The sequence below is a fragment of the Haematobia irritans genome, chromosome 1 (assembly GCF_050003625.1).
Source record: "Haematobia irritans isolate KBUSLIRL chromosome 1, ASM5000362v1, whole genome shotgun sequence".
NCBI classification, from domain to species: Eukaryota; Metazoa; Arthropoda; class Insecta; order Diptera; family Muscidae; genus Haematobia; species Haematobia irritans.
This window is the reverse complement of record NC_134397.1, coordinates 80,196,589-80,209,717: the sequence shown is the minus strand read 5'-3', so window position 1 is coordinate 80,209,717 and position 13,129 is coordinate 80,196,589. Positions and strand designations below refer to the sequence as shown.

The following is a 13,129-nucleotide window of genomic DNA, read 5'->3' as shown; positions in this document are numbered from 1 at the left end:
ATGGTTGTAGATATAATTAGATCTACATAGATATGGCACATATTGTGTAATATATGATTAGCTATAATGTCAGATCTCAGCATATATATTGTTATATCTAATTATATAAACAAGATATTGTGATATAAAAGTATATATTCATATATGGCATCATATCCAATTGCATCTAGCATATGTTGGACCATATCTAATCGTACATGTTTGACAATAAATCGAACACTAGTATTGGAAATAGTAATAGATAATTTTTATTTTTCACATATTACTATACTACCACTTTTAAATTATTTAGCATTTTGCATACATAGTTTTCAATTTGCAAAACATGATCATTTCTTAATCACAAAGTTTAATTAATTTATGTGTAACAAACGTTTTAGGATTTTTATGTTGTATTCGATTACTTCGATTAACATCAAAAACATTTAAAAGAATACAGTTCATTGCAATATAAAAAAAAAACAACATGTGGCCATATTTCAATTTTTTTCTATTTCAATTTAGTTTATTTATGGCAAAATTTTGGTCAAGGCAGAATATGAAGGCAATTCCATTGAGAACGAGATTTATATAGTGCCCGAAGAATACACCGCAATTCTTGGTCGTAAAGGGATACGTGCACTGAAAATAAACTTAAATGAAATAAATTCTTCACAAATTGCAGATCAAATCATCAATACAAATGAATTCGAATCAATATTTACAACATTTGAGGACCTATTTACACCAAAAATTGGTTGTGTTAAAGATTTTACAATTTCTTTGAAGCTTCGAGAGGGTGCTGAACCAATTTTTGTACGAGAGCGAGAAATTCCTTATGCATTGGTTGAAAAGGTCAACAATGAACTCGACCAGCTGGAGGCTCACTGGGGATCTCCGCTAGTAGTTATACCAAAAGCTGACGGTGGCGTGAGATTATGCGTTGACTATAAGGTAGGGGTAAACGAACGCTTGATAGATGCCCACAGCCCTATAAGGAAGATATAACGATATTTTTAATAGTTTACGTAACTCAAAATATTTCTGCACTTTAGATGTTTTTAAAGCATATCTTCACATTCCGGTCGATGACGAATCAAGTCGAATCCAGACAATGTCGACACATCGTGGTACTTATAAAGTTAACCGGCTATCGTTTCTAAACCAAATATTGAACAATGTACCAAAAACGGAAGCGTATTTTGATGACATCAGCAACAGAATGTCAATTTAATTTAATTAAATGTTTACAACAACTACAAACATTCGATTTACATTTAAATAAAGATAAATGTAAATTTTTCGAAAAGGAAATCGAATTTCTTGGGCACAGTATAAAATTTAATCAAATCCAGAAATCTAAATCGAATCAATTATAGAAATGCCACAACCAGAAAATGTCGACGACGTCCGCCGATTTTTAGGTATGGTTACCTTTTATTCAAAATTTACACCTAGGTGTTCATCTATCACATTTCCATTGAGAAGTCTTCTTAAAAAAGGAGCAAAATTCAAATGGACTCCTCAATGCGAAAAGGCTTTCACGTAACTCAAAAGAGAAATAGCTAGTGACCGAGTACTCGTTCCTTTTGACCCGCAGCTACCATTACAATTAGCTTGTGATGCAAGCCCAACTGGTATAGCGGGGGTATTATCCCACATTATAGGGGAAGAGGAACGCCCAATCTCTTTTGCGTCGAGATCGCTTACAGAAGCAGAAAAGAATTATTCTCAAATCGACCGTGAGGCACTGGCCATCGTTGTTTGCGTTGAGTATTTTTATCAATATCTTTTTCGAAGATCTTTCACACTGGTTACAGACAATCAACCATTGGTCCGAATATTTCATCAGAATTCGAAATTGCCACAGATGACTTTCGCTCGCCTTCAAAGATATGCTGCATTCCTTGCTGGCTTCGATTACAAACTTGTCTACAAAAAAGGTATTGAGAACGTGAATGCGGACTGTCTATCTCGAGCTCCGATAATATCAAAATGCTTAACAGAATCAGCTATCAATGAAGAGGTGAATCAGCTGTGCGAACAGGCGATAAACCAGATATCTACATTCAATTTAAATTTCAAAACTATTCAAAAAGAGACACTAGCAGATCCATGGCTATCAACTCTGATTGAAAATCTTCAAAATAATAGCGTGGAAGACACATTGTATATCCTCAACAATGGTGTTGTTTTTCGAGGCCAACGTGTGGTAATACCGGATTCCCTACAAAATGCTGTTTTAAATGAACTACATCAAGCGCATATTGGGATCACGAAGATGAAGCAATTAGCTAGGAGGTAGGTGTATTTGGAAAACCATAGACAAGGATATAGAAAAATTAGCGAGGCAATGCACATCATGTTTTTCATGTGAAATCTAGCCCTCCAAAAGTGAAATTACATTCGTGGGAAGAACCTGAATTCAATTGGCAAAGGATCCACATTGATTACGCTGGTGAGTTTCAAGAGTATTTTTTTTCTGGTCGTAATGGATACCAAATCCAAGTGGGCAGAGATAGGGATATCAAAGATTCCTCTCACTTCGAATTCAACCATTGAAACATTATTAGATTTATTTTCAAGGCATGGCTATCCCGATGTTATTGTATCGGATAATGCAAAAATTTTCACCAGTTATGAATTTCGATCGTTTTGTACAAATGCTGGCATTTCTCAAAAACTGACCGCTCCTGGACATCCGGCAACGAATGGCCTTGCCGAGCGCAATATACAAACTTTAAAAAATCGCCTAAAAGCGATGAAGGATGGACCACGGCCAATGAGGGAGAAGGTAAGAGAAATACTTTTTCGATACCGAGCGACACTATTAAAGAATGGTATGACACTATCAGAGCAGTATTTGAACAGGCAAATTAAAATACAACTGGATGCGTCCAATAATTCAATTTCGAGAATTCGGAAACCACAAAGTTCGGCAATTAAGCGAGGGAGAACGTGTATTAGCCAGATATTACTCCAATAATAAGAATATGTGGAAGCTCGGTACTATTATAAAAAAATTTCGTAACCTTCATTATAAAGTAAAATTAGATGATGGTTATATTTTCAAACTCCATATCAACCAATTGAAATCAACAGATATAAAACCAGCAAGCACTCCAGACGCCATACAACAGCAAATGTCAGATGAATGTATTCCCAGTCCAAATCTTGAAGACCTGATCATATTGCCATTAAACGGAACCAGTTCGGAAGGCACAAATACAGATGATACATTACTGGCAACTCCAACTCAACAAGAACCACCGAATTTGGTACCACTTCGCAGATCAACCCGTCTGAAGGATTACATATCCAGCGTCTAGAGGAAGCTTAATAAGCGCGGGAGAACTATTGTAATGCAACAAGGTGACAACTTTATTCTATAACTGTCGTAACTCTATGATATATCATTAAGGTGGGTATTAAGTTCGAGTTTAGCCGCTAAAAACGTCATTTTTTCACGATTACTTTTCTTTAATAATCCACTTTAAGGAATTTAAACTTTGTGAAAATTTGCTTTGGGCTTTTCCCCATCAAGTTATAATAAAATTTGCAACAAATATGTATAATTTCATGCATTTGTCTTACTGATTTAGTTTTCACTTTAGCGATTTTAGCGGCTAAACTCGAACTTAATACTCACCTTTATCTTTTCTCTTTTTACACTTTCTTGTACTTATATGTGATCTTCTTGAAGTTCTTCAATAAAAGCGTGCTCTAGAAGAAAGACACAAAAAATACCAAACATTTTTCCTGTGGCAACAATTATTTGATCGTTCCATGTTAAAGACATTGAAAATTATTCCCAATTTTTTTATTTTGTGTGTCTGCTCGATTTGTTCACTTCCAATTTGTACAGCATACTCGCAAAAAATGTTTTGGTCATAATTTAATTTATTTACGCCATTAGGTAGTTGAGATCAGGTAAACTTGGACGTCGTTGGCGTAAATATGTATTTTTGAATGATCCAGAATATTGGGAAGGTCATTGATGTACATGCAGAATAATAATGGACCTAGTATCGAGCCTTGCGGAACAAGAGGGAAGATTTGTTTTTTATAACAAGAGACTGGATACGATATCTTAAGTAATTCGAAATTAGTTTTACTGTTGAATTTCAAAAGTTGAAATAGCGTTCAAGTTTAAAGCAAAGATTATCGTGGTTGACGCAGTCAAAAGCTTTCGAGTGGTCTATTAAGACTAACAGACACAGGAGTCATTTGTCTCGCTAATTGGCCTACAACCTTCTAGATTAATCTACTACTATCTGGTAAGCACATATTTATCGGCTTATGTTCATTGTCTTGGCTATCTAGAAAGTATGTCTTGGCTAATAATCTAGTGCATTCTACTATCTGGTAGATGTCGTGCAGGCATAAAAGATTATGGTCATATTACTACTACTATAATAATAAGTAAAACAAAAGGCTTTACTTTTACAATCAACGAATGGATAACTAAGAACACATAAGATGCTTAGGAAAGTACTAGAAAATAAAGAAATTACTCTAACAAGTTATGACGTCATTTTATCGTTACAATTTGAAATTAACAGAAACTAATTTAAATAAATTTAAATCTAGAAATATCACATTCGTAACAATACGAAATTTAATTTTGAGCAGCATCGATCTTTACGAACAACACAAAAGCAAATGCACGAAAATTAATGTTTTCGACTGACTCTACGAAAAAATCAAAACGAAATGTCGGAAAATTAATTTTTGGAACTGACACATTTTTTTAAAGAGAATTATGGATCATCTATATGTATTATAATGTCTATGAGAAACCTTAAGTGCAGTTGTTTTTACTTAAGCTAAACGCATTGTAACACAAACTGAATAAAAAAATAAAGTCTCCTTTTTTGAGGTTATGTCCAAACTTAACACAGTACTTCGCTCCAAGCTTTGGAGACGACAGCTAACTCTGCACTTAGATCTATTTGTGAGTGGCTTTGTGATAGTAAGCTACGTTGTTTGATTCGCCACATAATCAAGATATTTGTATAAGCATCAATGGTACGTTAATTGAATTGAGGGGAAATGAATTGTCTTGGTGTTATTTTATTTATTTATTTATTTATATCCATTTAGACTACTCATCGCATGTGAATGCCATTCTATCTAGAGTTGTTTTCCTCCTTAGGAGATTATATTCCACTAACATATACATACCTGTTCATATACGAAGGAATGTAGCTTTTGCTTGTTGTCACAGGACAATTATTGTCTTGAGGTATGGTCAGGTACTACAGGGGTAAATTTCCGTAGGAATAAGAGAATTATACATATGACTGTTCGCTGTTTACCGTCTTCGTCGCTTTAATCATATTTCTGAATATGCAGTAAAATTCTTAGGATGTCGATTATATTGACCTTCGTCTATTACAATGTTTCCGCAAGTTAATTACTTCAAACTCGCCACCGTTGTTAAGAAAACAGTTTGTGTTTCAAGATCATCTAGAAATACCCAAATTGTTTTACCACGGTGTCATTCTGGTATGTACGAGCGAATTTACTTCCATTACACTAAAGATTATTTTCTTTTTCACCTTGTGTTTTCCGGAAAAGGTTTTTGGAAATTAGTGCAAACAATTCCTAATTCATTGTTATTGGTCTTCTTTTCCTATTGTTTTAACTACAATATTTGTTTGGCTGGGAGGCCATATTTATGCATTTATATAATCACATATTATTATTATAATAATAATTTTATCTATTATTAGTTTGTAGTTTGAGTATATAACTTGATCTCACATTATTAATATTAAACAGATTTAAGATGCTATGTAATATTGATAAATTGCCCTTGTTTGGATTTTAATATTGGAATAAAATGAATGAAATAAGTTTTAATAAAATTTAGTAGCATTCCATTCAAGAATTCTGTAGCGTTGCATACCTGGTCTAGTAACATTTTAATCACCTCGACTTACGTCAAATTTTCTTCTAAAATGGTAAAAATATGTAAAGTAATTTATTTGGACGAACCCAGCATTGCATTAATATCATATTAACATAAACAAAGATAGGTGAACTACTTTGACAGGAGAGGAAAACGAAAATAGGTGTTATGGTTTTTGTAACATTTTTTAAACAAATTGGGAATTAATAAGAAAGCATTTTCCCATATATAAATAGAAAACATATTTTTTAGGTGCCAAAACAAAATTTTGAATATTATTGCACTGTTCTTCCAGACAAACTAAGAAACGTTCTATGTACTTTTGAAAATAGTGACTTTCCCTTAGGTTAGGTTAGGTTGGTGTCTACTACCTTAAGCGGTGTCTACTAACAAATATCTTTGAGCGTACATTTCAGTCTTGAAATAAATAAACTGGGCATGGATACTTTGACAGTTTTATTGGATTTCTTATTTAATATATAAATTTAGATAGTCTTACTTTAATGTTGCTTCATGGACATGTACTAAATGGTAATCTAAATTGTGTTGAGTACTAAATATTTGCCCACATATATGACATGGTTTCCGGGATTCATTAGTTACGACGTCGTACTGGGTAAAATTTGCTATGCTCAAAGACTTTAGAATTACATCATGTTCCTTTTCCATGTGTTTGTTCAAGTTGTCTTTGCTATTAAAATGTTGTTCGCAAATTATACATCCAAATTTTTGAACACTTGTGATACCTGTAGAAGCGGAAGATTGAAGAACGTTGGTTGTCGGATCATAATCAATTTGTGATTGGTTATACGACTGATGGTGAACTTGGTAGTGTTGCGATTGGTCCTGTTGGTTGTACTGACTTTCTGTTGGCTCTGATTGGTTCGTTGTTGAGATAACGGCTTCAGGATGTGTACGCTTGTGAACTTTCAGTGTATATTTTTCCGTGAACGTCTTCCCACAGTATTCACAACTATATCGTGGCCTATCAGCCCTATGTGTCACCATATGATGCCTAAAAGTACGCTTTGTCTTAAAAATCTGATTACATATTTCACATCGCAAAGGCTTCTCCTCTGCTTCGTGTTGGAGTTTATGGTTATAAAGAACAGTCGTTTGAGAAAAGCATAGACCACATTTGTCGCACTGATATTTTTTTGTGTCCAGATGTACTTCCATATGTCTAATAGTGCTTATTTTTGTTGTAAATTCTTTGTTGCAAAAGCGACATTGATTTTCACTTTTACCTTCGTGGATGTTCATGTGGAGCATGACATAGTCCTCATTTCGATGGCTAAAAGAACATAAATTGCAACTAAACTTTTTATGAACTTGGATAACATGCTTCTGGTGGTATGCCCGGTTCCTAAACCTCATCGCACATAGATTGCATTGTATGGTCTCTGTTTCGCCCTCCATTTCACCCTCTTCTACATAGTCATCCGAATCTGGGATGCCACTGGTATATTTTAGTTTTCTTCTTTTACCGCTGGATCCTATAACTTCAAATATTGTTTCCGCTATTTCGCGGTCACTAATATTTGCGTCATCGAAGAATTGGTCGTTCGTAAATTCCTCCATGCGAGACATTTCAGCTTCACATTCGGCTTCAATATCACTATCCATACTCGTTACCGCCTTCTCTACCAAATTGGCTAGGCTTCTTTGCTTCCGAGTAAGATGTACCAACGATGTATCGTAGTCAACAATCTGCATGTAGCACTGACGGCATAAGCCGTCGCCAACAGAAACCAAAAGCTGAAATTTTCCACATTTTGCTAAATGCAAAAGCACAGTTTTTAAGCTCTTTTTAGATGAGGGGCACACAGTATTTTCAATATATTTGTGTAGAGATGAATATTTTTTACGGCAAAGAAAACATCGCACACAATCACCCATATCACTGAATTAAATAGGATCTGGATTGGAAGGATAATTTGTTTATCATGGACTATTTGTGAGTCCCGAGAAATACTAGTGTTGGGAAAGTGAAGAGTATTTGATTACAAGTACTCGTTACTGACAAATTTTTAGAGCACTCGTTACAATTTATTAGTACTCAATTTCAATAAACATAAACAATCCAAATAAACATAAACGTTTGAAAAATGCTAAAATTCAACATTTTTTCAAACAATTAAGGTGAGTACTAAGTTCGAGTTTAAGGTGAATACTATGTTCGAGTTTTTCACCAAAACAATAAATTAAAAGTGCAAAAATATATATGAAGACGCTAACATTTTTATCAAGTCTCTGCAAATTATGGATGGAAAAGATCCAAGGAATTGATTGCAAATAATTTTATATTTCAATTAGTTAATTAAAAAACGTAACCGTGAAAACAAGCTGGTTTTCAGCTTGAAAACGGAACATAGTACTCAGCTTTAAGGTGAGTACTATGTTCGGTTTTTTCACCAAAACACGAAATTAAAAGTACAAATATATTTATGAAGACGATTATATTTTGATCGAGTCTTGCCAAATAATGGATGGAAAATACCCTAGTAATTGATTGCAAATAATTTTATATTTCTAAATTAGTTAAATAAAAAAAGTAACCGTGAAAACAAGCTGGTTTTCAGCTTGAAAACTGAACATAGTACTCAGCTTTAGACGCTAAAGTGAAAACTAAATCAGTAAAAAAAGGCATAAAATTATACATATTTTTTGTAAATTTTATTATAACTTGATGGGAAATAGCCCAAAGCAAATTTTCACAAAGTTTGTATTCCATAAAATGGATTATTAAAGAAAAGTAATCGTGAAAAAATGACGATTTTAGCGGCTAAAGGTGAGTACTATGTTCGAGTTTATCACCAAAACACTAAATTAAAAGTGCAAAAATATATATGAAGACGATAAAATTTTTATCAAGTCTCTGCAAATTATGGATGGAAAAGATCCAAGGAATTGATTGCAAATAATTTTATATTTCTAAATTAGTTAATTAAAAAAAGTAACCGTGAAAACAAGCTGGTTTTCAGCTTGAAAACCGAACATAGTACTCAGCTTAAAGGTGGATATTAAGTTCGAGTTTAGCCGATAAAATCGTCATTTTTTCACGATTACTTTTCTTTAATAATCCATTTTATTGAATATAAACTTTGTGAAAATTTGCTTTGGGATATTCCCCATCAAGTTATAATGAAATCTGCAACAAATATGTATAATTTTATGACTTTCTTTACTGATTTAGATTTCACTTTAGTGAAAATTAGCGGCTAAAGGTGGGTATTAAGTTCGACTTTTTTCACTAAAGTGAAAACTAAAACAGTAAAAAAAGGCCTAAAATTATACATATTTGTTGCAGATTTTATTATAACTTGATGGGGAATAGCCCAAAGCAAGTTTTCAAAAAGTTTGTATTCCTTAAAAAGTATTATTAGAGAAAAGTAATCGTGAAAAAATGGCGATTTTAGCGGCTAAATTCGAACTTAATACTCACCTTAAACTCGAACTTAATACCCACCTTAAAGCTGAGTACTATGTTCAGTTTTCAAGCTGAAAACCAGCTTGTTTTCACGGTTACTTTTTTTATTTAACTAATTTAGAAATATAAAATTATTTGCAATCAATTACTAGGGTATTTTCCATCCATTCCCAATAAACACAAACGTTTGAAAAATACTAAAATGCAATAATTTTTCAAACATTTTTTCAAAGGATTAGGGTAATATTCAAGTTGAGAAATTGTTGAGAAAATCGCGTTCTCAACAAAAAACAGACATTACCCTCAACAGTAAAATTCAACACAATAGCAATAATCTCTCAATTGTAATCCTCAAATTGAAATGCATTGCTACTCAATAATTTCTCAAACAGTTTTCAATGTGAGACAAATTAAAAATTAATATTGCTGCGAATATTTTCTAACCACAATTTGCATGAAAGTCAATCCCAGTTCTTACTGAAAGTCAACACTAAATTTCTAGTGATTTTGTACATTTTATTAATTTTTTTTCGTTAAAAATATAATAATATTAAAAATAACATTAACAATATATAAAAATAATAATATGTTATAATACCAATCAAAACATAATTATCTTATTAATGGTATTAATAACTAAAACTGTCAATACAACTTTAAATAACTTAAACATTTTTCATGTATAATTTCCCCCATAATGTTGGTGTCACATAACTATTAATTAATTAATTATTAATTAATATGCTAACAATTTCAAATAATTACTATCGAGGAACTTGCTGGCCTGCGTATTAGAATAGATTCCATCAAGAGGAATTCACAAAATATCAAACTGATGACGGAATGTAAATTGATGTAATGCACATTTTCATCCAGAAGTTCTTTATTTAGGAACTGTTGCACTTTGTTTTAATTGGTTGCCCTTTGCAAGTTTTCTGGAATCTTTTCTTTGTTGTTTCCTTCATCATTTTTTCACCGGTCAACATCTTCCAAGAATATAACATCCAATGATTTTAGTTTTCTGCAAAACAATCGAGTTTTGTGATTTCCATTACGTTTTCATTTCACTTTTTATTTTGACTTACCAATTATAATTACCGTTTTGGATTAATTTCAGTTTTATGTCAATAAAAATAACTGACCACGTACTTCGTGGCACAAAATGTATTGAAAACCACAAAATTCCTCAAGAACGTTGGTGTCACAAAATTGTTGTAAAACTCATTAAAATTCGGGAAATTAGCAAGGAACTTGATGACTAGAGAGTTAGAATAAATTTCCAGCAATTTCAATTCACAAAATATCAAATTAAACCGATGATACGATGTAAATTAAACTATAGGCGTGATGCGTATTATCACCCAGTAGTTGATATGGAAAAGCATAAATACCAAGTTTAATTCATTGTACTTTGATTTATGGAAACTTTCTCTTTTCGATAAGCCACCATCATTTTTCATTGGTCAACCTCTTAATGTTTCCAAGAATGCAGCATCCAAATATTTTAGTTTTCTGCAATGAGATTTAAATTTAGTGACTTCTCTAAAGTGTTGATTTAATTTTTCATATTGACTTACCAATTATTATAAACTATTTGAAGCAGTTCCAGTTACTTGTCCAACATTTTTTCATCGGTCAGCTTTTTAATGTTTTAAAGAACGTAGAATCCATAATTTTAGTTTTCGGCAAAGAGATATAATTTAGCGTCTTCCTTAAAGTTTCATATCATTTTTTTATTTTCACTTACGTATTATTAGAAACTATTGGGAGTAAATTCAGTTTTTTGTCTAAAATGTTTTTTATTTCTTGCAATTGACCACGAACTTCGTTGCACAAATAAGTATTGAAAACCACATGGTTTTTTCGTTGCATTTTAGGGTAGTGTTTTGTCAAAGTTTTCTCATATTATCTTCAACCCCTTTTCAAAGATTTCGTCAACATTTTGGCAAATTGGAAGTAATTCGCAAACAATTTGAAGATGTATTGAATATGAGCTGTTTCAAGTCAAGTTGAATTTATGTTGATAATTATAGTTACCCTCAAACTGAAAAGTTGTTGCATTTGAAAAACGCTCATCCTGTGTTTATTGGGTTATTTGGCAAGACTCGATCAAAATATAATCGTCTTCATAAATATATTTGTACTTTTAATTTCGTGTTTGGTGAAAAAACCGAACATAGTACTCACCTTAAAGGTGAGTATTAAGTTCGAGTTTAGCCGCTAATTTTCACTAAAGTGAAAACTAAATCAGCAAAAAAGTCATAAAATTATACATATTTGTTGCAGATTTCATTATAACTTGATGGGGAATATCCCAAAGCAAATTTTCACAAAGTTTGTATTTCTTAAAATGGATTATTAAAGAAAAGTAATCGTGAAAAATGACGATTTTAGCGGCTAAAGGTAAGTACTATGTTCGCTTTTCGCGTTGAAATTTTCGTGGTTACTTTATTGAAACAGTTCAATATAAAGCAGACCAATTAACTCAATTGATGCGTAGATTCTTGTTCCTCTAGATTTCGGCAAGACTTTACAGGAATAAGTTTGTTTTCATTTATAATTTTGGTTATTTAAGGAAAAGTAATCGCGAAAATAAAGTGGTTTTCAACTCGAAAACCGAACATAGTACCTACCCTAAACTCGAACTTAATACCCACCTTAAGGTAGGTACTATGTTCGGTTTCCGAAGCGAAATCCCATACAAAACCAAAAATGCGAAAAACTACCGAAATATTTTTTCATTTGTGGTACTTTGTTTTTTTTCGAGTTGAAAAACTGACATAAAGTGCATAGTCCCTAATTAGGTCGGCTTTAAATCCTTCCATATGTTGAGATTAGTTAGTTTCAAAACATGGCGCCATTTGTAATGTGAATTAAGAAATAATTGATTTATTCAAATGATTTGTGTTAAATTAGAATACAAAAGTGGTTCGCGTTGTTATTTAAAAATGCAATTAGATTGGCGAAATAAAAATAACGGAGTGCTATATGTATATAACATATATAACAGCATCTGGTTCTGTAACCGTTTCTGCAACAGTAGCATCTGCCCTCACATCCCTGACACTCACAATTGCAGCCACTACATCAGCTACAGTGAACAACTCCAACATAGCACCCTCAACACCTGCCACGACCACAGTGGCTGTGACCGCAAATATTGTATTGCAACAACCAAATACAACGACCGCCCAAGTAGTGAGTGGTCCCATTGGGGTGGCAGCAAATACTACTCCAACATTAGCCACTATTACTAATTCTTCAAATGCAATATCGACTGTTGCTGCCGTTAGAAATACTAATGCAATGGTGGTTTCACAATCATCCACAATAGTATCGGATCGAATGTTGTTGTTCCCACCACTACAATGGCTTTAGCAGGAGCTACCGTGGGACTTAAGTCTGGTCCAGATATTACAATGACATTGAACCGTATAAATACGGCAGAGAATGAAGTTGATGTGGAGGAATGTTTACCAGGTGATGTTGTTAAATTGGATTTTGCTGGCGAAGAAGTGGCCGGGTGAAATTTTACCCCTAAGGAATGTCTTCTAGGAGTTTCCAATCGGCGACCGGTGCCCGTTGGAAACTCCGCCTATTACAACAGTACCATCATCGCTTCAGCCATCAGCAACAATGGCATTCCATCAGCGTCATATTGTAGAGATACAACCAGGCCACCATTTATCATCATCCCCTGCTAATTTAGAATTGACTAATGTTATGCAACATAATGTTTGCACAGAACACGAAGAAGTAGAAGAAGCTAATTGTCATAATACTGCAGATGTAATCGATGAAGATTT

At 33.1% G+C, this 13,129-nt stretch overlaps 1 protein-coding gene and 2 long non-coding RNA genes across 6 annotated transcripts; all 3 read right to left on the bottom strand.

The window, feature by feature from the left end:
• Nucleotides 1-477: 477 nt before the first annotated feature.
• LOC142239529 (uncharacterized) lies at nt 478-1,590 on the bottom strand. Of its 3 annotated transcripts, none has more exons than XR_012723059.1 (3): nt 1,414-1,590; nt 681-970; nt 478-621 (listed from the first exon to the last, which is right to left on the bottom strand). It is a non-coding gene; the product is annotated as an uncharacterized LOC142239529 (long non-coding RNA). The 3 variants fall into 3 exon arrangements; XR_012723061.1 differs by having other exon boundaries at nt 705-970; XR_012723060.1 differs by lacking the exon at nt 1,414-1,590 and adding an exon at nt 1,030-1,181.
• Nucleotides 1,591-6,336: 4,746 nt separating this feature from the next.
• On the bottom strand, nt 6,337-7,883 carry LOC142221282 (serendipity locus protein delta-like). The gene has a single exon (XM_075290944.1). It carries the CDS (start codon nt 7,790-7,792, stop codon nt 6,389-6,391), a length of 1,404 nt encoding a protein of 467 aa, XP_075147059.1. The 5' UTR covers nt 7,793-7,883; the 3' UTR covers nt 6,337-6,388.
• A 2,097-nt stretch (nt 7,884-9,980) lies between these two features.
• LOC142239517 (uncharacterized) lies at nt 9,981-11,399 on the bottom strand. 2 transcript variants are annotated; one of them, XR_012723058.1, is made up of 4 exons: nt 11,071-11,399; nt 10,901-10,962; nt 10,409-10,835; nt 9,981-10,344 (listed from the first exon to the last, which is right to left on the bottom strand). It is a non-coding gene; the product is annotated as an uncharacterized LOC142239517 (long non-coding RNA). The 2 variants fall into 2 exon arrangements; XR_012723057.1 differs by lacking the exon at nt 11,071-11,399 and having other exon boundaries at nt 9,982-10,344; nt 10,901-11,058.
• Between the last annotated feature and the right edge of the window lie 1,730 nt (nt 11,400-13,129).